The sequence below is a fragment of the Acipenser ruthenus genome, chromosome 51 (assembly GCF_902713425.1).
Source record: "Acipenser ruthenus chromosome 51, fAciRut3.2 maternal haplotype, whole genome shotgun sequence".
NCBI lineage: Eukaryota > Metazoa > Chordata > Actinopteri > Acipenseriformes > Acipenseridae > Acipenser > Acipenser ruthenus.
In genome coordinates, this window is record NC_081239.1 from 668,132 (window position 1) to 695,959 (window position 27,828).

Below are 27,828 nucleotides of genomic sequence, written 5' to 3' on the forward strand. Positions count from 1 at the left end.
AAACGAACGAAATGTATTGTCTTTATTTTTTTTTGTGATTACTCGTTTAAAAAAAACTACAATTCCCAGCATTCCTCTTTTCGGGCGCTGTGGCGCACGAGCGCGCAGCTGGTAAAGCCGCGTCTGGCTACGTCACTGCCGCACCTGCGCAGCCATCTTGTATCGGTGAGGAGTAGAAAAGATAAGGAGAGGAAACCGAGGCGAACAGAGAAAGAGAAACGACGAACATTCACGATAAAAACCAGGAGAAATTCAACATTACCAAATAGACAGCTGACCCTGGACACGGCACAAGACGGCAACTGCGAAAAAAGAAAGAAATAGACAGCTGAAAATAATAACAAAAAAGGAAAATCGTGTTAAGATTTCATTTCAGTATAACGACCAGCCCCGCATTCCCTGCTCGAGTCATGAATCCGGAATAGTAAGTAATGAGTTTATCCTTGTTTTGTTTTTTCCTTGTTTTGTAAGAGCTAATCTTCATCTTCGGGGTGTTTGTGGACGATGGCACGGCGGTGACATCTCTGCTTTGTTTATTTAATATGCCAAGTGTTTTACTGTGTGTCGGACACAAAAAAAAATAAAACAAAACAAAAGACTTGAAAAAATATAAAATACGGTTAGACTTTAATTTCAGAGTCCAGCATCCTTTCTAGTCTTAGCGAAAGGAGGCAGCTGTTTGTTCATTGTGTGAAGCCATGATGATAATAAATACTCCGTGTATTTAATACCCCAGTCGCATGATCTCGGCGCGGTGTGGTAATTCATTTTGTGGTTGGTAAATATCGGCCTAGTAGTAATATATAATATATATATATATATATATAATAATTTATGGTGTTTCGTAATCTTGGGTCGAGCTGTCCGGTTCTGCAGCTTGTCATCAGCGTCTTGAAATCGGTGCAGAAAGTTGAAAACTGCCTTTGTCGTATTTTTTTTCATACACATGTCATCCGGCTAGAATGAAGCGACATGTCCTTGTGTGTTTTTTTTTTTTTAATTTTTTTTTTTTTTAATGTCGGTATTGTTGATTTATTTTTTTTAATTGGTGATCCGGGGTAATGCACAAGATCACCTGTTTAAACACACACGTGTCAGAACTCGATTTTTTTAGACGGTGACTCTTCGGGGTGTAAAGTCGCCCCCGCTTTGTCGCCTTCACGTTTTTAAATATACCGTTTCTTCTGTGTGTGTTATATTTCTAAACAGTCACCCAAAGCAGTAATGATTTTCATTAGAATAATTATCAATTTTTATTTATATTGTAAGCGGACCATTTTTAATGTTTTCACACCAACTAAAGCGATTGTCCTTTTAATTAAACAGGACTCCTTGCCTTGACAGGTGTGTAACTAATTACTGCCTGCATAATGTTTTTTTTAAAACAATCAATTCATTAATGGCGCCATTGATTAGCGTACTCTGTAACGCGATACTGTGAGCTGTAAAGCGAAGTGGTCAGTTGTTATGGTAACTTGAATCTACTGTTTATATGAACCCTTCTTAATACATTTCTACGCTACAGCCATAAACTTTTCAAAGTCCGCACCTACTGCGCTGCATCCAGCTGGACATATCTGTCCATAAACGTCCTAATCCGTTTGTGTGCATTTAAAACTATTCGCATTATACACACATACATAATGCAGGGCTATGGAAATAAGACTCCTATTGCACAGCAGTGTGATCCATTCCAGGTTTTACTGCTACCAGCTTGATCAGCCCCCAGTGTGTCTAGCTAACAAGCTTAGGTGTGTCTGATTATTAAACTCCAAGTGAAACCAGGAGCGGATCAAACTGCTATGCAATGGGAGACTTATATATTAACTAGATTTCAGGCCAGCGTTCGGTACAGTGATGGCTGTGACCTGTCCTCGGCGTGGGGAGTGCTGACCAGGGACAGTGTGTCAGGGTTAATGAACCAGAATGGCCAGTCTGGCTACTTACAAGTCTCCCTACAGCCAGGAGCCAATGCAAGACTGATTGGTAATGCTGTCACTGCGATGTGGTGTCTTGTGGGTCCTTTGTAATCATACCAAAACATCCTCAGGGGTCCATCTCCACTTCTCAAGGTCTGCAGGATCGTTTGTGTTTTTTTTCATTCCAACGTAAATCTCTCTCTCTCTCTCTCTCTCAATCCATTTAATCGATCTAATTGGACATGTTTTAATATTTAAGGTTGTTTTACAGTTGATTAAAAATAAAGTGCACTTGATTGAAGTTAAACTACCTGTGAAACATTCTGAAGCCTGGAGAGAAGTGTCCAGTTAATCTGTGTGGTCCAGTGGCTAAAGAAAAGGGCTTGTGACCAGGAGGTTGAAATCCCGGCTCACTCACTGACTCACCTGTGTGTGACCCTGAGCAAGTCACTTAACCTCCTTGTGCTCCGTCTTTCGGGTGAGACGTAGTTGTAAGTGACTCTGCAGCTGATGCATAGTTCACACATCCTAGTCTCTGTAAGTCACCTTGGATAAAGGCGTCTGCTAAATAAACAAATAATATTAATCAAATAATTAGAGCAATTAAGTAATTGAGAGCTCGGGGTGGAATGAAAGTCAGAAAACACTGCAGCCGTCCAGGAACTGAGTTTGACAGCCCTACTCCGAGTTAATAGTTTGATTAAACCAAATGAGGGGGGAGTGAAGTATCAGGTAATCTCCGGGTCTTTCAAACATTTTGTCCAGGGGTCAGTCCTGGGGATACAAACTGGAACGACAGCTAGGATGGATTTCAGAATGAAACTAGAATGCCTGGAACAAGGGAGGGAGTTGACAAACACGATCCGACCTGGTTTGTCAAACCAGTCCAGGGACAGAAATAAGACCCCCACTGCATAGCGGTTTGATCCTGTTGGAAGTGACTCTGCAGCAGCAGCAGCAGCAGCAGCAGCAGTTGTTGATGATGCAGAGTTCACCCCCGAGGTCTGTAAGTTGCTTTGGATAAAAGCGTCTGCTAAATGATTAATTCATCATAATTGCATGGGTCGCTGTAGTTTTGCACAGGACTGTGTTGGTTTTTAAACGTTGGGTTTGAAGCCAGGCTCAGCTTTTAAAAGGCTTTAAGTTAAGGAGGCAGAGTTTCCTGATGTCTATTTTAATAATTATTTGTTTATAAAGCATTTCCAATTAACACCTGACCTTTCTTGACCTTGTGTGGCCCTTCTCTCAAAGGCTTTTTTTTAATGGTTTTGAACACCATGGCTGGGGAGAGGAAACCATATCATTGTAAAAACAAAAAACAATACCCAATGCATTTAATGATATTATTATTATTATTAATTAGCCATTTATCCAAAGCGACTTAGAGACTAGGAGGTGAACTCTGCTTCATCATCAACTGCTGCTCCTGCTGCTGCAGAGTCACTTCCAATAGGAGCTCGTTTGTTTTACGTCTCATCCGAAGGACGGAGCACAAGGAGGTGAAGTGACTTGCTCAGGGTCACGCACACACACACACACACACACACACACACACACACACACACGCACAGTGAGTCAGCGGCTGAGCCGGGATTTGAACCTCCTGGTATCGAGACCCCTTTTCTTTAACCGCTGGACAAGCAAGCCTCCTCCTCATGAGGTGTAAATCAGTAAATCTCTTCTGTAAAAATCAGAGGTAAAATAGGTCCTGTTCTGATGAGATATGAAGACTGAAGATCACCTATTCAGAGTGCTAAGCCTCTCTCTCCCCCCTCTCTCTCTTGTTTTCAGTGACTACCTGTTCAAGCTCCTCCTGATTGGTGATTCGGGGGTCGGGAAGTCCTGCCTCCTGTTGAGATTCGCTGTAAGTACTGCCACTCAAAAGTCTCGAGGCTAGAGATACAAGTACGTGACGGCAAATGAAAAATCTAAGTTGTCAAGATTTTATTTATTTATTTAAGAAGTGCTGTTGCCGGATCTGACTTATCCTTTTCGCTTATTTAAGGTAGCGCAGTTAACATAACCTGACGATCGTTTTTCTTGGGATTCTGTTAACCATTTCTCACAAGAAAAATCAGATTGTATTGTTACAACAGCCTTACTACAAAATGTGTAGTATAGATATGTATATAGGGGGGGAAAAAGGCCATATCACATACATATTGTGGTCTTCTATATATTAAAATACACACTGTTGTTGTAAAGGCATTAACGTGAGTCATCTCTTCGTATTCAAGTCCGTGGTGCCACAAGCGGGAAGCTGCTGTCTTGAATATACGTTTTCAAGGACCAGAAATGGTAGAATACATCTTAATTATCACTCCCTAGCTCAGGGGCGGTCAGAGCTGACCCCTCCACTCCTGGTCTTTGCTCCAACCCTGTTCTCAATGGTTTAACCAGTTAAACCTCCGCCCAGATCCTGGATCTGTTCATCTCGTTTTACCGGCAAAACCTGGAGTGGAATATTCCTCCAGGAGCGGGATTGGTTGACACCCCTGGGCTAAACAGGTTTTTTATTCCCCCCTCCCCCAGGATGATACGTACACAGAGAGCTACATCAGCACAATCGGGGTGGACTTCAAAATCAGAACCATCGAGCTGGACGGAAAGACTATCAAGCTGCAGATTGTGAGTACCTCAACAGCAGGGTTTAGTGCAGACAGCTCTTGCGATCATCAAAAGAGAAAAACAAACTTGTGTTTTTTTTGTTTTGATATATAATTTAGTTATTTGGCAGACTCCTTTTAACCATGGCGACTTACAGGTGATTCTGAGATGCTTTGAGTCCTAGAGGAGGAGGAGGATGCGGTCACCTCCAAGCATTACAGACAACATGGGGAGCTTATAATAAGAACATAAGAAAGTTTCCAAACGAGAGGAGGCCCCATTCAGCCCATCTTTGCTCGTTTGGTTGTTAGTAGCTTATTGATCCCAGAATCTCATCAAGCAGCTTCTTGAAGGATCCCAGGGTGTCAGCTTCAACAACATTACTGGGGAGTTGGTTCCAGACCCTCACGATTCTCTGTGTAAAAAAAAAAAAGTGCCTCCTATTTTCTGTTCTGAATGCCCCTTTATCTAATCTCCATTTGTGACCCCTGGTCCTTGTTTCTTTTTTCAGGTCCCCTGGGTTGTCAATACCTTTTAGGATTTTGAATGCTTGAATCAGATCGCCGCGTAGTCTTGTTTGTTCAAGACTGAACAGATTCAATTCTTTTAGCCTGTCTGCATACCACCCCTCGTTCGCTGTATTTTTCAAATATCTCTTAATAGTACATACCGATAAATCATCTCCTGATCACTCGTTTTATCACCAAACTCCTCAATAATGCGATCCAAGTCATTATTTTATTACTATAACATCTAAAAAAAGCGCTGCAAATGTCTGTGATGGTCTTTGAGCGCTGGATGCAGAAGCAGCTATCTTGTTTGTTTATGTCTGTGTTATCTATGTGGTGTCGAGGCTATCAGTATTCATGAGATACGCCCCTTTTTTTCGGCTTCTCTCGGCTCCTATTTGTCTCACTCGGCCACTGAATGGTTTTCTCTGCTTTTTCTGGAGAAAAAACGACTAGAGACCTGTTTTTTGCGTCTTTTTGATGATGTCGGACAGGGTCCAACATTGGACTGGAAAGGGAAAATTGCGATGTCGGACCTGAGGACTGCAAAGGGTTAAATATGAAGCTTGCATTATTATTATTATTATTATTATTATTATTATTATTATTATTATTATTATTTATTTCTTAGCAGACGCCCTTATCCAGGGCGACTTACAATTGTTACAAGATATCACATTATACATTATTTCACATTATACAGATATCACATTATTTTTACATACAATTACCCATTAATACAGTTGGGTTTTTACTGGAGCAATCTAGGTAAAGTACCTTGCTCAAGGGTACAACAGCAGTGTCCCCCACTGGGGATTGAACCCACAACCCTCTGGTCAAGAGTCCAGAGCCCTAACCACTACTCCACACTGCATTGTGACCCCGCGCTGCCCTGTCACGCCCTGGATAAAGGCGTCTGCCAAATTAATAATATTAATAATAAAATAATGGCTGATTGAAAAGGCATGTCGGTCAAACATGTATCATCTTTGTGTTTTTTCTCCCAGTGGGACACTGCTGGGCAGGAGAGGTTTCGTACCATCACTTCCAGTTACTACAGAGGAGCCCACGGCATCATCGTGGTGTACGACGTCACGGATCAGGTGAGAGCAGGGCAGGGAGGTTAATCCTGCGGGGGTTATTTATTTTTTTAAATGTGAGGGCCGTATCGTTGTCCAGCCATCAACAGTCCAAAGCACCTTTGACCGTTGTTCCATAGTCCAGTTTCTGTGTTCTTGTGCATATTTTAGTCTTGTTCCCCTTAACAGCGGTATTCTTACTGCAACACATCCTTCAAGTCCTGATTTCAAGAGTGGCCTTCGTACTGTTGATTTGATGGACAGCGACACCTGTGCCTTCTGCCAGTTCTGTTGTCAATTCAACGCTTGTCTTCTTTCTGTTCCTTAAGGATATTTATCTTCAAGTGTCGCTCATCCTTGTTAGACAGCTTTTTGGGTCTTCCAGTCCTTGCAGATGCTGTTTCTCTGTGCTTGTTGATTATGCTTCGGATACCACACCTTGAAAATCGAGTGATGCAAGCTATTTCACTCAATGTTTTTCCTTCTTTATGCAAGTCAAGGTTGTTATAATAGTAGAAAACACTAGTGGAGGCTTTGAGTAAATTGTTGATGTTCATAATGCATCACAGTAGAAAAATGCAACATGTCTAAGACTTTTGTACAGCAGTGTATATAGAAAAGGGCTTGTTACCAGTAGGTACCCGGTTCAAATCAGCCACTGGCTCACTGCGTGTATGTGACTCTTGAGGAGGAAGTTTCATTAGTCTGTGGCTTCTTTTCTTTAATCTCTCTCTCTCTCTCTCTATCTGTGTCTCTCTCTCTCTCTCTCTCTCTCTCTCTCTCTCTCTCTCTCTCTCTCTCTCTCTCTCTCTCTCTCTCTCTCTCTCTCTCTCTCTCTCTCTCTCTCTCTCTCTCTCTCTCTCTCTCCGCTCAGGAGTCGTACAACAATGTGAAGCAGTGGCTGCAGGAGATCGATCGCTACGCCAGCGAGAACGTGAACAAGCTCCTCGTGGGAAACAAGTGCGACCTGACCACCAAGAAAGTGGTGGACTACACGACAGCCAAGGTGAGCGTGGCTGAAACCCTGGCCGGAGAGCTCCACGGAACGGGCATCCCATTACTGGGGGTCGCGCGTTCGTTTTTACGAGATTGTAATTTCCACAGCAGTGCTTCCTGTGCAGTTCTCTGTGTTGCTTTTATCTGTGTGTGCAGAAATCAGGTGTGGATCGGGGGGCTGATTCACCAGTCAGAGTGAACTAAGAAACAGCTGCTTGGGTTTCTCATGATCGCTGCTTTTCTTAAAGACTCTGCGGAGAGCAGCGACCCACACAAACCCAAGCAGCGGTTTCTGAATTCACTCTAAATGGTGAATCGGCCCCCCCGATCCACACCAGCGACCCGTCGTCCTGATTCTCAGCGTTTCCGTGGAGAGTTCGGTCCCAATAATCCAACTAGTTTCAACCCTATAACACCTTTCCTCCTCCTCCTCCTCCTCCTCCTCCTCCTCCTCCTCCTCCCTCTCCATTCCCGGCAGGAATTTGCGGACTCCCTGGCCATCCCCTTCCTGGAAACAAGCGCCAAGAACGCCACCAACGTGGAGCAGGCCTTCATGACGATGGCAGCGGAGATCAAGAGGCGCATGGGACCCGGAACGACGAGCGACGCCAAGGCCAACTTGAAGATCGACAGCACCCCCGTGAGGCAGTCGGGAGGTGGCTGCTGCTAGGACACCCACACCCGCAGCCCTGGGGAGGGGGAGGGAGCAGGGCTGGGCTGGGACTGGAGACTGGAGGCAAAGGGGAGGGGGGCTAACTCAGGGGTGTCAAACTCAGTTCACGGAGGGCCGCTGTGTCTACTGGCAACCCCCGAGCTCTCAATCGCTTAACTGCTCTAATTATTTGATTTAATTGGTTTAACGCTTCTCTCCAGGCTTCAGAATGTTTTATAGGTAGCGAATCAAGTGCATTTTAAAAGTTAAAAGTTAAACACGTCCAATTGAACTTGTATTTAGATCGATGAAGCTAATTGAGAGCTCAAGTTGGGATGGAGACCAGGAGACCCCGCGGCCCTCGGACTGGCACGTGACCCCCCTGCTCGAACTGGGGGGCAGGGTGGAGGGGCAGAAACCCACACGCAGGCGTCGAAATTAACAGCAATACCCTCTTCTCGTCCTTTTTAATGTATTCCTCTTTATCATTTTATTTTATTGAGCACTGGTGAGTGTTTTATAATTATGGACGGTCAAGTGTTTTTTTTTTTTTGTAACTGGTTTTTCACGGAGGGGAACTGGGACGGACTGGTCTATAACAGCGCTGGAAATGAACTCCCAGTTCCCCTCAACGTCCAGCTGCAGTCGACTTGTGAGGAGCTTTCATTTTGTGCTGTTTTCACCGTGCAATCTCGTGCTGCTTTTATCTGTGTGTCCGCAAACCGCGCTGTATCATTTAAGCCTTTTTTTTGCTTCTATATGTTTACAGCAGTATCTTAAAAACCGCCTCCCCAAATCCTGACAAATGAACACAGACGTTTTATTTCGAGAGGTTTTGCCACATCTCCGAGAATGGCGCGCTGTGAACTTACTAATCCTTTCTGTTCGGTGTCGACGCTTCAGTCGACTGAGCTGTTGAAGAATTGTTAACCCTTGCATGAACGTTTCGCTGTGTCGTGTGGACACAAGGCAGTGATGCAGCTGTAAGCTGTTGATTTTCAATCTGTATCTTGCACTATGTTGACACTCTCCTCGTCACAATTAACAATAGCAGCGTTGCACTTTTATATAGAGCCTTTCAAAACTAGACCCTATCAAAGTGCTCTAAGCGTTGGGTTATACTTTGTAAATGCATCACTTCCCAGCAATCTGACGGCTTATTTATTATTATTATTATTATTATTATTATTATTATTATTTTTTTTTTTTAGACATTTAGCAGACACTTTTATCCAAAGCGACTCACAGAGACTAGGGGGGTGAACTCTGCTTCATCAACAACTGCTGCTGCTGCTGCTGCAGAGTCACTTCCAATAGGAACTCGTTTGTTTTACGTCTCATCCGAAGGACGGAGCACAAGGAGGTGAAGTGACTTGCTGAGGGTCACACACACACACACACACACAGTGAGTCAGTGGCTGAGCCTGGATTTGAACCTCTTGGTTTCCAGCCCCCTTTAACCTCTGGATCAGCAAGCCTCCTACTTGGATCCTGCATAGATTTTAAAATACAACATAAGGACAAGTAGAATATGTGAAAGATAGGGTTGTCTAGCAAGGTTGGTGTATGGAGTTCATCCTTGCTTTACTTATTTATTTATTTTTTTAAAACCCTCATCATAAAACTATACAACAGTAGCATTACATACAGAGTAAACCAAAATAAAAAAGTTGATCAGCTTTTTAAAGAACGTTTTGTTTGTCGTTCAGGGGAAGCCTAATGCGCCCGGTGATTCAGATCAGAACCTTGAATTTGAAATCTCCTGTTTGCAGGACAGTGTGTAGCTGGGAGAGGAGGAGTCAGGACCCAGCTGTGTTCCTTTCCCTCGCTATATTTTCCCCCTCTGTAACCATAACTTGTGACTCCCAGCCATTGATGCGCATTCAGCTAGAAAGAAAAGTTGTGTGACTGGTTTGTCGCTGCATTTAATACCCAACAGAAACACAGATCCACAAAGAACAGATGATGATGATAATAATTCTCTCTGAAGAATTTCAATCATGTTACTACGGAAGTTGATGTGTTTTCTTGTTTATTCACTCGAATTATTCTTAATAATATTCATGATCCCATAAAAAGGGGAATACGCTCCTGAAAGTTTATTTCGGAGTCATGCTGCTGAGGGGGAAGCGTCGTGTCTTCCGTTCCACTGCGTTTAAATATTCTCTCTGTAAGGGAAGCCCTTCTCCTTGCCTAGATCAAGCGATGAAATCAATACCATTTTAACTAATTGAATACATCCGAGCGATCGTGACATTTTTAAGCCTTATTTCTTTTAGATTTTGGCTCCCTTTGGTTTCAAATTCTCTCTGTACACGCTACACTACAGCCGACTTTATGACCCACAGTCCTAGAATCTTACTCAGCTGTGAACTGTTTTTATTTCATTTTTTTTTCCTACAACAGTGGTGTGAAGCAGCGTACGGATCATTTTTGCAATGTTATTTCTGTACGTTTCTGTCTCCTTTTAATCTGTGAGCTGAGTGACAGACAGACAGGTGCAGCAGCACCTAAACCCCAGAACAGCTCGGGAAGATTTCAGACTAGCATTGAAGCATTATCTACAGTACAAGTAGGAAACACGATTCTAGGATACAGAATGCATCTCGGAAGCACTTCATCACGTTGGCAGTCAGTAAAGCCAACCATCTTTTTTTTACCATTATCATACACACACATACATTATAGATAGAGAGAGATAGAGAGATATATTTACACACTGCATTTTCCATCCAGCTTGCAGGGCTCGTCATCCGAAACGTCCTGATTTATGATCAATTATTCACTTTTTTGTGTACCTACATTATCCTTCATTTTTATCCTTTTGGTACACAGCCATTTAACTTTTTTCAAATGCGTGTGTCCCATTCTGTCACACATTTTTTTCATTACATTTTTTTCAACATTTTAAAACACTTTTGCCAGAACTGTGGAGTTCGAGAAGTGTTGCTTTGCCACAACTTTGAGGGGAAAAAAAAAAAAATTATATATAATGCATTATAAAATATATACATAAATGTGAAACTTTTAACATGGTAGAATGGTGCACCTAGTGACACATTTTTCCCAGTTTATTTTAATATATAGCAATGCTTAGCCTGTTACTGACAGGCTGGGATCATGCAACTTGTGGTGTATTTTTAGTGAAGGCTGCACTCTGCTAGAAGGTTTGAATCCCCTTCCCATCTCCGCTCCACTGAATCACACACACACACACACACACACACACACACACACGCAAGCAATATAATGCATGTGTGCAGTGAGAGTTTGTATGTGCCTGTGTGTATCAACTGGTTTTTTCACTCACTGTGGTTGGAGTGTAGTTTTTGTTTCAGATGAAGCTCTCGTGAAGGGTGTTTGTTCCTCTGCCCCGTTTCTGACTCAATGCTCTGTCTTGAGAGAGACGCAGCAACTGGTAGCTGTAGGATATTTTCATTTGTTTGGTTCTCTCTGCAGTGGAAACTGATTTCGCATCCGTTTTATGTTTTTTTGTTTTATTAATGTATGGACCAATTGTGCTACTTGTATGAGAAGAGATGTGTTTTGTTTTTTTTAACATACATGAGCATTCATAGGCGGTAGAAAATGCATGAACGAAACGAGATTAGAAGGGTTTTAATTTGAATTATATTTAAACAAAAAAATAAAAATAACGAATGTACCTTTTTGAGTGCTTTTTATTTTGTAACGTGGCAATGTGTTTTTTTGGGGGTGGTGGGGTGGTGGGGTGGTGGGGGTGTGTGTAATAAATCATTTTCACCCCAAAAGCTGCTCCTTCTGCTGGACTGTAATCTTAAAGAGCAGTTACACTTGATCGCCAGAGGGTGGCGCTGTTGCTCTGGTTTTCTGTACGGAGACGATTAAAATCCCAACTTTCCCGTTTCCCTATTTCTGTGGATTAAGCTTCCTCTCATTACTATAATTTTAAAATTAACCGGTTTTTTTTTGTTTGTTTTTTATAGGACAACTTTGGCTAAAAGGTTTTGCATCCCCCTCTATAGAATTAACTAATTTTTCTTCGTCAACTCGAATGAAACCTGCTGAATAATGTCACGTTAACATATTGAATTACACACCAGCGCTTTGTAGTTTTCCATATACTTAACGAAAAACTGACAAATTGAAATCTAACATTTAAAATACTGTATTTTGGCTTCCGGTAGACTTTTTTTTTTGTGTGATATCATTTTGTAGTTTGTTTGCTTACATGATGATAAATAAAATATCTAAATTATGTTCATATAGTTTTTTTTAATTGTTTTTTAATTGTAATCTTAAAAATTCTAGGTGACCTCAAAACCTTTTAAACAAAAAAAAAATTGAATAACCAACAAAAGCCGCATCTATACTGAGCATCAAAAGAAACGTATCGCTTATATTTGGATAAAATTCACTAGATGTGATTGAAAAATAACACACTCTGTTTTAGAGCAGGTGCGGTGCCTGTATTGCGCTGATTAATAATTGACGTCACGAAGATGCTGCAGAATGATTGGTCGATCTCGGACAGGTGTTGTGACTCTTGCTCTCCCAGTTGGTGGCGCTGTCATTGACAGAGTGTGTCTGGTTATGCCGTCTCGCCAGGTTTGAAATCGCCGGCTGTGTGAGCACCCAAGACGGCGAGCCACAGCACGCTGCCCTAGCCCAGCCTCCAACACGCCGATCGCACGAAGGCGCTGCTCTCTCCACAGACGTGGCATGTTCTTTTTTTTTCTGTGAGGTTTTCTCTATTGCTTTTAATCCAGCTTGCAATTCAACAGCTGAAATCGCTCCCTAACCAGCGTCCAATCAACTCTCTCACTAAATAAGCGCATATGCTTCAGTCACAGACGCGTGGCATAGTCAGGGATGAATGATCGAGTGATTGATGCCCGGTAGATATATATCTGTTATAGATATATACTAGAGAGTTCTCTCTCTCTCAATTCAATTCAATTCAATTCAATTCAAATTGGCTTTATTGGCATGACAATAAAAATAATTGTGTTGCCAAAGCACATACATGGCATAACCAACTCAAATATACAGACAAAGAATTTTTTCTTAATACTAACAGTATCCCTCCTCCCTCTATATTAATACAGTAAACAGAATCCCTCCCTTCCCCTCTATATCAAACAGTACCCCTTCCCCCCTCTATATTAAACAGAATCCCCCTCCCTCCCTCTATTAAACAGAATCCCCCCTCCCTCAATTAAACAATACCCCCTCCCTCCCTCCCTCCCTCTTTCTCTCTCTCTCTCTCTCTCTCTCACACAAGCCTCTCCACTCTGCGTGTAGATCTAGTTATGTCAGATAGCTGCACGGGGTGAAGATACGGTTAGGTTTCACACTGCCTGCACAGAGAGAGAGAGAGAGAGACCCACACAGACGTGTTAAGGTACAATCTGGGCTGCCTGCCAAGGAGAATCTCTCTGTATTAATTTCACCCGAGCCCTGCTGCTGTCGCCCGTGTTTTGACCTTGCGTTATTTCTAACCCTCATTGTTATTCACAGAGACTCAACGGGCGCTGTTCAGACCCAGCCGCTGCTTCTCTGTATTCAGGGGAGGATGAGAAGGTGTCTGGGACCGTCTGCTAGTTTATAGACCCGCTACATCATCCCGTGATGGATTTATTCACATAGCTGGAAAGAGAGCTTTTTAACGGTGTGTGCGAAATGTAATCGTTTCCTTATAGTGTCATGTTGATGGCCATTTGGTTTCTGGAAGGGGGGTGCTGGGTGGGGCACAAATATTTACCAGGTGTGTTTTTTTTTGGTTTTTTTTTCTGGGTTTAACTTCAACTACGTAATTTTTCCCAGATTTAACAGAAAACAAACAAACAAAAAAAAAACACGTTATTTTTCTTTTCCAGATTTAGTTTAATATATAAATGTTAACAAAAAACATACTGAAAAGATTTGAAATGTGTACTTTGAGATATAATCTGATTAATATTGAAAACGTGCATCGCTAAATATTTTAAAGTCAATATGCCAGTTAAATCTGGAAAACCCGCTTCAGTCTCTCTCTCTCTCTCTCTCTCTCTCTCTCTCTCTCTCTCTCTCTCTAATCTATATCTATCTATCTATCTGTCTATCTGTCTATCTATCTATCTAATCTACTACTTAGCGAATCAGCATTTAGCTGACATGTTAAATCTGGGAATCTAACAAATAAATCATTGAAAAAATACATGGAACGGAAGTCTTTATTGTAACTTGGCAGCGTTAACAGATAAATCTGCATGGGACTTTGCGCCTCATAGTTTTGTCTCACGGCCGTTGGCACCCGTGAACCCCAAAGCGGTTCATGTGAACCCGGGGGGGGGGGGGGGGCTCCTATCCCCAGTCCTGTAAAATAATCCAACAGAACCCCTATTATGGGATGGTATAGGCTGATTAAATCCGTAGGTATGACAGGTCTACGAGATCACTTTCCTTACTTTGTATCTATTATTTAATGCGAGTACCATATCGCTGTGGAATATGATGAACATGCATGATATTGCTGTATAAAGACGGAGTGTACAAGTCGGGCAACAAGAAAATGTGGCGATTAAGAAAAAAAAATTTCTGCCAATCTCCCTACTATGGTATTATAAAGGGGAATCAACATTCATCGTAAATATTATATTTTTTGGGGCGTCGTTTGTGGGCAAAATTCCATTCCAGTAGACCCTCTGATTTTCAAACAGGCAAAAGCTACATGTTTTTTTTTTTTAAAAAAAGATAGAATTCACAATATCCATCTTACAAAACTTTTGGATATTTAAAAAAACAAAACAATTTTCTTTTCACGTTCAGTTATCGTTTTATTTACACAGCGCCCCCTCCCGCTCCTCCCGACCCCCTCCCCAAGTCTCAGTCGACGGGACCCTGGAAGATGAGCTTGATGTAGCCTTGCTCTCCCGTCAGCCACGTCCCGCAGAAGGGGCAGGCGGCGTGGAACGCGTGGGTACCGTGGGGGAGCGGGATCTGAGCCCAGCACCTGGCAGTCTTTTCGGAGCACACGTGGCCGCAGGGGCAGAAAGCGTGGGTGGGGTGTCCGGCGTCCAGATACAGCCCCCCCTCGCAGCCCAACCAGAGCGGGACGTAGGGACCGACGCGGCGACACATGGGGCACTCCCGCTCGTCAGCCCCGGCCCCACCCCCTTTCTCCTTGCGGAATCCCCAGTTGTGATACCCGTGGACGTGACCGCAGTTGACGTAGACCCACGGCTGCTTCTTATCGACGACCTCCCGCTGCGCCAGGCTGGGGAAAGCCAGCGTGTTGAAGCCCACGGGGCACTGGGGCCGCGCCGCGTTCGTCTCCTGCCGCAGCGACTCCAGCTGTTTCAGCGTCGGGGTCCTGCGCAGACCCTCGGGGGTCCGCCACAGCAGAGTCGCCCCGCACAGGTCGATCAGAGAGCCGTCCTGCAGGGTGTTGGATTCGTTCTCCACCTGGGGGGGGGGAGAGAAGGGGAGAAGGGGCGTGATCGGGGTGCAAGGCGATTGCGCGAGGGTGGCCAGAGTTTGACCCTTAATGCATGAAATATTGAAACTATCTGGGGGGGAGGGGGACTCGTTTTGTACACATAATAAATATATTTTTCATTGCATTTTTTCCCTCCATTGCTTTATTTTATATGGGTGGGCGTGGCATACGGCTCATGTGAGGCTAGTATCACGCGTTTGCGTTTTCTTTATGCCTCTATGAGGTCGCTGTGCACGACCGCGTTAAACCGCCACCCAGATCCTGAAGCGAAGTCGTTAACGATCTCGTTTTCACCTGCCGATTGCAGCACCGTGCAGTTTTGAACACACTCGCACTAAAACATCCCAGTTTCCTCTTTGCATCCAGTTTGCTGCAGTCCTTTTATTTTTGCATGCAGGCACAATTTCTGTCTCTGCATGCATTTCCCACGGCCGACCACCAGAGTGCTCTGTTTCACGCTTGCAGCGTGTTCTGAATTTACAAGCAGACAAACCTTTTATCTAGTAGTGCCTCGGGAAAGCGTTCATTCAGAGCAGATTGACCAGCGGCCTGATTGTTCAAACTGATCATTTCAATATTAATAATAATAATAATAATAATAATAATACTAGACTTCATTGAGGGGAGCTCTGAACCTCAGGACTGGGTGCAGCAGCAGCAGCAGCAGGGCTAGTGTGAGTTTCAATCCCTGTTATGATACTGCGTGTCTTTCTGACTCTCTCTGCTCTATCGGCTGTGCTTGCTGAACTCGGCCGGCTCTCTGTCTCCTCACCAGTTTGCCTCTCTGCTGCGCCGAGCGAGTCTCTCTCAGCGCGTACACGTTCCCGCACACCGAGATCTCCCGCCACACCCCGGGGGCCGGACCCTCGCTGAACCCTCCTGTGGGGTGCATCACCAGCACCCCGTTCGTGGTCAAGCCGTCCATCAGGCCGTCCGAGGTCCGCCACTTTGCAGCTCGCTCCTGACAGAGAGGGAGAGAGAGAGAGAGAGAGAGATGAGAGGGGGAGGGAGGGAGAGAGAGCGAGAGAGATGAGAGGGGGAGGGAGGGGGAGAGAGAGATGAGAGGGGGAGGAAGAGAGAGAGATGAGAGGGGGAGGGAGGGAGAGAGAGATGAGAGGGGGAGGGAGGGAGAGATGAGGGAGAGAGAGATGAGGGGGAGGGAGGGGGAGAGAGATGAGGGAGAGGGAGCGAGAGAGAGATGAGAGAGAGAGAGATGAGAGGGGGAGGGAGGGAGAGAGAGGGGGAGGGAGAGAGGGAGCGAGAGAGAGAGATGAGAGAGAGAGAGATGAGAGGGGGAGGGAGGGAGAGAGAGAGATGAGAGGGGGAGGGAGGGAGAGAGAGAGATGAGAGGGGGAGGGAGAGAGGGAGGGAGGGAGAGAAAGATAGACGGGGTGAAAGGGGATGAGAGATAACAGAGAGATGAGAGACGGAAAGAGAAAGAAGAGAGAGGTATTAGACCGAGGCTTTCATGCACTCCCTCCTCCGAACAAACGTGAATTCAGTATGCTTGTGTAAGCATTACTGTTTCGTTTGTATAGGTCGTGTATTTAATGTGCCCAGTTCTTTAAGTCTGTAAACACCATGTCATGTTTTGAAGTCCCGATACGCCCCTTTTAAGACCAGCCCTGCATTCAGTATTAAAAGCCACTTCCTACTGTATCAAACCCGTGTCACATTACCTCTCCAATAAGAACTCTCCCACGGGACAAAACCAATGTACGTCTTTAACAGCTTATAAGCCAAAAAACTGAAAACTACAAAGTCTCACCCCCAGGAAGATGTTTTTGGACGAGTCGAAGCCGGCTGCGTAGATGCGCGTACTGTACGGGGGGCGGCGCTCACAGATGACGCGGCACGCGTAGCGGGAGATGGTGCTCTGCGCTGATTGGCCCTCGCCGGCGCCCTGACCGCTCGGGGATGTGTCCGTCACCACAAAATCGATCATGCTCTCCGTGGAGCGGCCGATCTGGGCAAGGAGACGCAAACGGTTATATATTAATATAATATCATTATATAGTATGTATTAATAGAATGTATTATATATGAATCTTGCACTGTGACCCTGTGCTGCCCAGTAACACCTGTAAGTCGCCTTGGATAAAGGCGTCTGCCAAATTATTATTTTTTTGTTCTTTTAGAATTAGACAATTCTGTGGCCAATCAAGCTCCTGTTAAAACCTGGGATGGGTGAAAACGCTATGCAGCAGGAGTCTGATTTTCAGCCCTGTGTTAGTATCATGGTGGCAGCAGTGTGGAGTAGTGGTTAGGGCTCTGGACTCTTGACCGGAGGGTCGTGGGTTCAATCCCAGGTGGGTGACACTGCTGCTGTACCCTTGAGCAAGGTACTTTACCTAGATTGCTCCAGTAAAAATCCAACTGTATAAATGGGTAATTGTATGTAAAAATAATGTGATATCTTGTAACAATTGTAAGACGCCCTGGATAAGGGAGTCTATTTAGTCATTTAGCAGACGCTTTTATCCAAAGCGACTCACAGAGACTAGGAGGGTGAACTCTGCTTCATCAACAACTGCTGCTGCTGCTGCTGCAGAGTCACTTCCAATAGGAGCTCGTTTGTTTGACGTCTCATCCGAAGGACGGAGGACAAGGAGGTTCAGTGACTTGCTCAGAGTCACACACACACACACACACACACAGGGAGTCAGTGGCTGAGCCGGGATTTGAACCTCCTGGTATCAAGCCCCCTTTTATTTAAGCGCTGGACCAGCGAGGCTGTCAGTGAAGGGGTACCTGGAACATGTCTGTGCTGCTGTCCTGAGAGTACTCCACGATGACAGAGTGACTGCGGGACAGGGTGTAGGAGATGCTGTGCTGGCTCTTATTAGTAAAGGCCTGTGGGGACACAACATGACAAGCATTTACATTGCAAACCATCTCTGATCTACAGCTCTGGACAAAATGAACACAATCTTTTATTTAAAATCGTGTAATCAAAGAAACTACAACATGAACTCGCTGAAAAAAAAGTCTGCCGGAAGCCGTAATAGCAGTACAGTAGTATTTCATGTTAGATTTCGAAATGTCACGTTTTTTCAGGTTTTATCAGTTTCAGTATACGAAAAAACGACAAAGCTGGCGTGTAATTCGATATGTTAACATTATTCAGCAGGTTTCATTCGACTTCATGAAACAAAACGAGATCATTCTACAGGGGATTTCAGCCAGAGCTGCATTATATTACAAAAAATAAGCGGTTCATTTTAAAATTACAGCATAGAAGGAAATTCCTAATTCCACAGAAACAGGGAAAACGGGAAGGTTGGGATTTTAGTCGCCTCCTTACAGAAAACTAGAGCAACAGCGCCACCCGGTGGCGATCGAGTGTAACTGCTCTATAGGATTACAGTACAAGAAAAACTGTTACAAAAAGTCTATTCCACAGGGTGCTGCTAAACTTTTGGCCCTAGCTCTAGGTAACCTGGCAACAGACCTATTACAGATTTTACATGTGAAAATCCACAGTGCAGAAGGAGTCTAGCATCAGTGTTACCCCCCCCCCCCCCCCCCCTGCCCCACGGCTCACCTTGGACACCAGTGGGGTGGAGATGTTGTGGATGATGTCTGGTTTCACCCCATTGGCTTTGCTCCGCTTGTAGAGAGCCAGGCGGCTTCGACGTCTGCCCTTATCCCCGTTCGCTAGACAGCCGTTGTACCTGCAGCGGCAGAGAAAGGAGGAGGAGGAGGGGGGGGGGGGGGGGGGTACGGTTAGCAGAGAAGAGCTTAGACCAGAGAGAGGAGGAGGGGGAGGGCTCTGGTTCCACCCCGAGCTCTCAATTACCTTAACTGCTCTAATTATTTGATTAATCGGGACAAATTGAACACTTCTCTCCAGGCCTCAGAATGCTTTACAGGTTGTGTGCCTTGAATCTTGAATCAAGCGCATTATATAGCACTCTGAGCACGCCTGTAGAGTTCAATTAAACCAATGAGAGGCGGCAAAACAGATCGAGCTGAGAACTCAGTTCCGAGCCCCGCCCCCCTCCCCCGGGGGGGCTGGCTGTGATGTCAAGAAGCCCCGCCCTCTCTTACCCCAGCACTATGAGTTCCCCGTACTGAGCTGGCTCCTTCTCGTTGGTCAGGAAGGCGTCGTGGTTCTGGAGGGGCGAGGAAGAGGAGGAGGAGGAGGAGGAAGAGGAGGAAGAGGTGCGGTGACCGGACGGCCGCAGCTCCAGAGAGGAGGGGGAGCACACTGCCTCTGAACTGCCCTCCAAAACCATCGCACACGGGCTGGGGGCGAGCAGCCTTCGGAGGGGAGAGAGAGGGAGGGAGAGAGGGGGAAAGAGGGAGGGAGAGAGACGGTTTAGCCAGTACCGCTGTGACAACATCAGGCTTTAAAACACACAGACTACAGTCCTCTCTGAGCTGCTATCAGTCTGCTATTAACAGCATGCTGCTGAATGGACATTATTTTTTCTGTGCACGGAAAGAGAAAAGAGAGACAGCTGTTTAACAGAGATCCACTCTGGTCTCGTTCCCAGCATCAAACTGGGACCAGTGCCAACTGCAGTCTACAATCCACTGCAACTGGAGAAGTCAAAAATCACATGGATGGTCATAGAGACAGATCCGTATGTATGTATGTATGTATGTATGTATGTATGTATGTATGTATGTATGTATGTGTTTCACCACAGCCTGATGCTTCCAGTAACTTCAGGAATGTGCGTTTCAGTTCAATTTGGTGTCATGTGGGTGTCTGGGTGACCCCTCATCTATAACCAGGCTTGCAGGGGCTGTGCAGGCAGACGGAGTGACTGATTGGGATGCAGGCCCATTGCTGTGAGGAGGAGAGTGTGATTAATGGTCCAGCCTCTGTCAGACGGAGAGGCCAGGGAGGGAGGGAGGCTGGCTGGCTGGCCACTGCACTGCAGCCGCTAGAATTTACAGATTTCTACAGAGTTTTACTGAAAAGAATTCAAATCGAGTGCTGATAATCAACCACAACCTGAAAAAAAAAAAAAAATTGTGTTCGTTGGTAGAAACGATTTCAAAATGAAACCAATGAGGTCTGGGATCAATAATAATTAATACGGCTCATGGTCCAGCTCACTGGGTAAGGTTGTGATGTCATCGTTTGGAACATGCTTTGTGGTGGAATGGAATTCCCAGAAGAGGATGGAAGTCAGATTTTTTTTTTTTTAAAAGCAGGTGCTGATTTGGAGAACGCGCCCAGTGATAATTAAAAGCTGCACGGCTGACGATGTCGTGAATCGGGTTTCTGATGCGTCGTGGGACACGGAAGGCGAAAGGCGCTCTCTGATTGGCTGGAAGACCCTGAGTGGTTTATATTGTATCTGTGGTTCCCAATATCTGCCGAAACATTTCAAACCTGAAGGTTTTAACATTTAGAAATATAAGCAAAATCTACACCCCTAGTCATAACCTCCCTCTGCTGCAAGTCAACCCCCCCCCCTCTCTCTCTCTGTCTGGCTTGCTCTCTCTCTCTCTCTCTCTCTCTCTCTCTCTCTCTCTCTCTCTCTCTCTCTCTCTCTCTCTCTCTCTCTCTCTCTCTCTCTCTCTCTCTCTCTCTCTCTCTCTCCCCCAGCCCCTCCTTTGTATTTCACTCAGTTGGCTCCAGTCTGCCTCAGAGAAAGTAAAAATCAATCTCCTTTTTCTTCCACTTACAGCCAGTAAAAAATGTATAAAGTGCTAAATATACATTGATTGACAAATGAGGGCTGTGCTTCTGCACGCCACAGAGACAGCCGCAGAATGAGATGAAAACAGCTCTCATCTAAAGACACTCGCTTTTGTATTTAAGGGACTTATTAAAGATGTGTTTGCCATAGTCTCTCAAGGGGTGAGGGCCTGCCCAGGGCTAGAGGGAGCCCCCTTTCTCTTAGGGGGTGAGGGAGGGAGGGAGCAGTTCAGTCTCCATGCCTCAAGCCTGCCCTGGGCTGGAGGGAGCCCCCTTTCTCTTAGGGGGTGAGGGAGGGAGGGAGCAGTTCAGTCTCCAAGCCTCAAGCCTGCCCTGGGCTGGAGGGAGCACCCTTTCTCTTAGGGAGGTGAGGGAGGGAGGGAGCAGTTCAGTCTCCATGCCTCAAGCCTGCCCTGGGCTGGAGGGAGCCCCCTTTCTCTTAGCCAGGCAGTGTTTCTTTCTCGGATCTCTAGCCTTGGAGCAGTGGATGCGTGGCTGGCGTGGCATGCAGGGACCCACTAAGTCTGCATCTTTTCCTTCTCCACTGCAGGGCTCTGCACATTAATAATGCATCCGAACAGATGAGCTGCGATGAGGGCTTGACTGATGGCCCTGGGGGCGCTAGGCTGGAGGTCTTAAAGAGCTGCTTTATATCCCGCGCACTTTCCTGAAACATTTCATCTCCCTCCTCTTTGATATCCTCTCATGCGGAACTTTACCCAGCACATCAAAACGGCTTGCAACAGGGTTTTTTTTTGTTTTTGTTTGGTCTAAGGAATACCCAGGGCCGTGCGTTCATTTTTTCACAAAACAAACCATGGTAAACTAACCCCAATAAAAGTTTCCCCATAGTAAAAGCACAGAGAGGTGTGGTAAAGCATAGGGAAGCATTGTAAAGCACAGAGAGGTCTGGTAAAGCATAGGGAAGCATTGTAAAGCACAGAGAGGTCTGGTAAAGCATAGGGAAGCATTGTAAAGCACAGAGAGGTCTGGTAAAGCATAGGGAAGCATTGTAACGCACAGAGAGGTGTGGTAAAGCATAGGGAAGCATTGTAAAGCACAGAGAGGTCTGGTAAAGCATAGAGAAGCATTGTAAAGCACAGAGAGGTCTGGTAAAGCATAGGGAAGCATTGTAAAGCACAGAGAGGTCTGGTAAAGCATAGGGAAGCATTGTAAAGTACAGAGAGGTCTGGTAAAGCATAGGGAAGCATTGTAAAGCACAGAGAGGTCTGGTAAAGCATAGGGAAGCATTGTAAAGCACAGAGAGGTCTGAGAAAGCATAGGGAAGCATTGTAAAGCACAGAGAGGTGTGGTAAAGCATAGGGAAGCATTGTAAAGCACAGAGGTCTGGGGAAGCATAGGGAAGCATTGTAAAGCACAGAGAGGTATTGTAAAGCATAGGGAAGCATTGTAAAGCACAGAGAGGTATTGTAAAGCATAGGGAAGCATTGTAAAGCACAGAGAGGTCTGGTAAAGCATAGCAAAGGGTAATACTGTAAAGCATAGTGAAAGCATGGTGAAGCACTATAAAGGATAGCGAGGTATAGTAAAGCATATTAATAAAGCAGGGTAAAGTGTGGTAAATTCAGAGCATAACCATGGGAAAAGCATGGGGAAATGCAGTGGTAAGCTTTCATAAGGGCTATTTGTTTTTACAGGAGAAGATGGATTGTATGCTGCTTTGCTGAATATAAATCGGAGAGCTGTCTGTAAGAGATGTCTTTTTTCCCCTTAAACTGAGACCCTAACCTGATCAGTGATGATGACAAAGTCCCCAGCAGACCCAGTCTGTCTGGCGAGGGGGGTCACATGACACCCGTCATTACCAGCATGCTGTCTGGCAGCGGAGAGATCAGAGTGCTTAATCAAACGATAAGCAGGGACTGGAGCTGCAGCAGCATCCGAGACAGACAGCAGACCATGTGCTCCGAGAGACCCTGCAGCAACAGCCAGCATGTTCAGACTGTGCTTTACCAGACCTGTCTGTGCTTTACAATGCTTCCCTATGCTTTACCAGACCTCTCTGTGCTTTACAATGCTTCCCTATGCTTTACCAGACCTCTCTGTGCTTTACAATGCTTCCCTATGCTTTACCACACCTCTCTGTGGTTTACAATACTTCCCTATGCTTTACCAGACCTCTCTGTGCTTTACAATGCTTCTCTGTGCTTTCCCAGACCTTCTGTGCTTTACAATGCTTCCCTGTGCTTTACCAGACCTCTCTGTGCTTTACAATGCTTCCCCGTGCTTTACCATACCTCTCTGTGCTTTACAATGCTTCCCTATGCTTTACCAGACCTCTCTGTGCTTTACAATGCTTCCCTATGCTTTACCAGACCTCTCTGTGCTTTACAATGCTTCCCTGTGCTTTACCAGACCTCTCTGTGCTTTACAATGCTTCCCTATGCTTTACCAGACCTCTCTGTGCTTTACAATGCTTCTCTGTGCTTTCCCAGACCTTCTGTGCTTTACAATGCTTCCCTATGCTTTACCAGACCTCTCTGTGCTTTACAATGCTTACCTATGCTTTACCACACCTCTCTGTGCTTTACAATGCTTCCCTGTGCTTTACCAGACCTCTCTGTGCTTTACAATGCTTACCTATGCTTTACCACACCTCTCTGTGCTTTACAATGCTTCCCTGTGCTTTACCAGACCTCTTTGTGCTTTACAATGCTTCTCTGTGCTTTCCCAGACCTTCTGTGCTTTACAATGCTTCCCTGTGGTTTACCAGACCTCTCTGTGCTTTACAATGCTTCCCTGTGCTTTACCAGACCTCTCTCTGCTTTACAAGTTAAAATGTTTAAATGTGGCTAATCCTGAAGTGTAAACATTTAGGAAACTAAACTAAAAACTACTCTGGAAAACTTAAACGAGAGAGAGAGAGAGAGAGAGAGAGAGAGAGAGAGAGAGAGAGAGAACTCATAAAAGGTTTTTAATACCCCTATCTATCTACGCAATACACTCCAACCATGTTTGACCTCTTTGTGAAATGGGCTGGAAACTGATAAATACGCTGTATATTAAAAGATAATGTGTTTCCCTTTTGGATACACATTCCTCCTCCCCTCTCACTATCCAATATATTAGCTGCTGTCATCTCTCAAATACGAATTCATTTGCAGCCTAAATTCATGGACTCTCTCACACAAGCTGGTTTCCAACCCCCCGGTCCCGGCCCCCCTCTGCTGTGTCTACTGGTTTCCATTCCAACTGAGCTCTCAATTACTTAACTAGACTCTTAATTGAATTGATCGTTTGCTTAATTAGACCGGGGTTGGGAAGCACTGGGATAGATAAAGTTGCAAAGTTTTGACACCAGTAGAACACTGAACACAGAAACGCACGCACGCACAACCAAATAAAATAACCAAATTAAATTATTATGAAATAATAAAAAAACAAAACAACGTTTTTTTTTTTTTTTTTTACTAAATGTCGGACTTTTTATGCCTCACAGTGGCGGCGGTGTTACACTACGTCACGACTTTTCGTTTCCTTCTTGAGAGTCGTGACGTGTAGGCCTAGTTTTTCCTTTTATCTTTTTAAATCGTGACTCAGGGTGAGGAGACCCGGCTTCCTTTGTTTCATTCACGGGGAAGTACATACCTCAATTTCAGCAGCGAGGAAGGCGGGCTGTCAACTGGCGCTGTGAACCCAGGCGCTCACCGAATTCAATTTACAGTTTACATTAGCAATAAATATACATATGGCAGGAACCCACGTACACCAACTTAAGCCTACTGTGCAATAACATACAGCATACATACCGGTATGTGGCCATCCCACCTTAAACCCGTCCGGCTATATATGAATACTTATATTAAATATGAAGAATATCATATCTAATGTGTTTGTTATAATTCATAACCGTCCATATAATTCTATAACCGGAAAGAACTGCTCATTTAAGTTATTATACGGTGGTCGCTGCTATAGAGACGATGAGTAAAATGCTAGGCTTGGTTATTGAATGATTTATATTGCACTAATAGCCTAAACTCGCGAATTATTGTCATTGGTTCAGTCTGTTTTTGTTTATTGAGTTTTTCCTCTCAGTTTAGAGTTAAATATTATTGGAAACGTTCCTTTTTAAAGAGAACGTCCATGTTAACCCCCTAATAATAATAATAATAATAATAATAATAATAATAATAATAATAATAATAATAATAATAATAATGGTTGTAGGTTGTTGCATTAAAACATATTTTTAAATATCTTTCAAATCTGCTTCCAGAATGCGCTTGAAGATAGCATGTATCCACTCCCACCCTACACCCTACACCCCCCACACCCCAGCTACCGCTGCTATGGAAACGGAAGCGCTAAGACGCGAGAATGCAAACGAACTGGAGCGTCAACGAAGCACGAACCGGGAATGCAATAAACACGACGAGCAGGGTTCCAACGAATCTTACTTTAGCACAAACGGCACTGCAGCATTTAAAAGCGAGACAGCCGGCCGAAAGTGTTTACCCTCAATGGGGACGCGGCTGGACAGCGTCCCACAAACACACTGCGGCGCTTTGTTTACGACCAGCCAAACGCAGGAAACACAAGCCAGCACTGAAAGCAAATAAAACAGGGACGTGATGTGTGAAAAAAAAAAAGAATTACAACCGGGTCTTCCCCCGTGGCTTCGATTCAAGATATCGACGTCATATATTAATGACAATACCATATATTTAAAGAAACAAACAAACCTAATAATATACAATTACGCAGAAAGAACGGATAATTTTTTCACATTTCTGCATGAAATACGCAGGTTTTTCCCCCTATACAAGACTCATTATGAAACACTTTAAAACTCAGAGGAACTTCTAGAACACGCAGTGAAATACAAGCGGAAAAAGCGAGAATATGCGGCTCCGGTATAGCACAGCACAGCAGCCTGTCTTATGAATGTTATTAGGGGTCTGAGGAAGAGAGCAGGGCAACGGTATCGTAAATATATTGCAATAATACACTGCAGCCACGCGTCACGTGTCACGGGTATGTGGAAAGTCCAGTATGATTGTAGATTGGGTTTAGTTCCAAGGCAGTGCTGTAGATGCATCGATTCGTATCGATCGTCCCCGGCTCGTAATATTTAGAATTAGTAAACAACAGGGCTAGTGAAATAAAGCGACATGCTCAAAAAACGTGTGCGTTTGCGAGATCAAAAACTAGCAACCGCGCGTACAACTCGTCAGTGTAAACCATATTATTATTATTATTATTATTATTATTATTATTATTATTATTAGTAGTAGTAGTAGTAGTAGTTTTGGTATTGATTTTTTTTTTTCAGTAACCTGTTATTTATTTATTTATTTATTTATTTATTTATTTATGTATTGATTTATTCTGATAAACGTATGATTAACCCTAATTTTCTCATTACAATGCAAACCGTACCATGCTATTGCACAGAAACACCTGATCCGAAAAAATTTAAAAACACATACACAGAGAGAGAGAGAGAGAGAGAGAGAGAGAGAGAGAGAGAGAGAGAGAGAGAGAGAGAGAGAGAGAGAGAGAGAGAGAGAGAGAGAGAGACGGAGACGTGTCAATTGCATTGCTGAATACTAGATACTCTGTATACTGACATAAACACAATTCCACACGCATTCATGTAATATGCTTACCCGTTTATGGTTGCTGTATATAAAAAAAAAAAACAACAGACGCGGTCTCCCCCCCCCCAGTCCGCTTGTGCTATCCTTGTGTTTTCCCCCAGCTACCCCCCGGGGTGCTTCGATATCGGGTCCCTATTTACAGCTCTCCGATTGCGACATCATGAGAATGAATCGCCCCTGCATTGCCGCTTCGCTGTCATCACTGCTGTAACACAGCGAGCCCCCATCGGTACAGATAGACTTGGTACAGGCTGCCGAAACCCCGCCCCCCTGCCTCCGACGCCCCGCCCCCGTGGCTACTCCATTGGTCAGGCAGGTATCGTCGATGTGGGCTAGCCCCGCCCCGTGTCCCGCCACGCCCGCTACTTTGTTTTATCATCCGCATGGAAAGCAATCGCATGTGGCTAAATTGTATTTGTTTCCAGTATCAAGGTGACGTAGCACCATCCCGCAAAAACAACACGCACACGCACACGCACACGCACACGCACACATACACACACACAGACCAAGACCGAATTCTAAGTGTAACACCCTCCAACCGCACCGATTTGTCCGGTACAATACCAGCTGCCTTTCTCTACAATACAAATTCTCCTCCATGTAGAAACTTCATATTTGAAAAGCTACAGCGGCGCGACTCAGCACCCCCGAGTATATACACACAGGCGGTGTTACAGAAAAAAGCTTTTAAAATTAATAAACTCACCAGTGCAAAACATAAGTTGTTGGTTTTTATAAACATAGCCACGCAATGGACAAACACCAGTCAATGCACCTGCCATAGCGGTGTCAATGAGGTGTAGGGCCCACTGTGGGGCTCGTTCACCTGCCATGGCACTGTCAGTAAGGCGGACTTCTACTTTGAAATGTGAGACTTCGTTTATAAGGAACCGTCAGGATTATTTCCCCTGTGATCCTGAAATTTAAGGGATTACATTGGCTGTGGAACCGCTCGCATTCTTCTGCAGTTCTCAAAATGTCCACATGGTGACGCTGTTTTGCCGTGGTTTAACATAACTGGGGACCATATTAAATTGAGTTTCGGAACTGGGAAACTAAACTGGTGAAAAACAGATTTCAGCAGGAAGCGGAGACGCCTGGTCGGTGTAGTGTCAATACAAAACACCAGCGACGTTTTATAAAGCGCATGCATTATTATTATTATTATTATTATTATTTATGATCCTTTTAGTTTGTATCATGTAATGGCAAATGGTCTTCATGCATTGCAGGGTAGATTCGCGTGGAGCATATTTTATTGTATTTTTTTTCCATATTAATATCTAGAATAACATCAATCGGTTAATCTAAAATAAATACG

The 27,828-nt window shown here is 44.6% G+C and overlaps 2 protein-coding genes across 2 annotated transcripts; one reads left to right on the forward strand and one right to left on the reverse strand.

The window, feature by feature from the left end:
• Nucleotides 1–114: 114 nt before the first annotated feature.
• Nucleotides 115–11,426, forward strand: LOC131722703 (ras-related protein Rab-1A-like). Its single transcript, XM_059015661.1, has 6 exons — nt 115–424; nt 3,711–3,783; nt 4,452–4,547; nt 6,043–6,138; nt 6,989–7,120; nt 7,589–11,426. Exons 1-6 carry the CDS (start codon nt 411–413, stop codon nt 7,778–7,780), a joined length of 603 nt encoding a protein of 200 aa, XP_058871644.1. The 5' UTR covers nt 115–410; the 3' UTR covers nt 7,781–11,426.
• Nucleotides 11,427–13,008: 1,582 nt separating this feature from the next.
• LOC117967764 (E3 ubiquitin-protein ligase pellino homolog 1-like) lies at nt 13,009–26,664 on the reverse strand. Its single transcript, XM_034915129.2, has 7 exons — nt 26,514–26,664; nt 19,272–19,484; nt 18,766–18,895; nt 17,973–18,074; nt 16,990–17,187; nt 15,994–16,182; nt 13,009–15,187 (listed from the first exon to the last, which is right to left on the reverse strand). The coding sequence occupies exons 2-7, from the start codon at nt 19,457–19,459 to the stop codon at nt 14,609–14,611; spliced, it is 1,386 nt and encodes a 461-aa protein (XP_034771020.2). The 5' UTR covers nt 19,460–19,484; nt 26,514–26,664; the 3' UTR covers nt 13,009–14,608.
• Between the last annotated feature and the right edge of the window lie 1,164 nt (nt 26,665–27,828).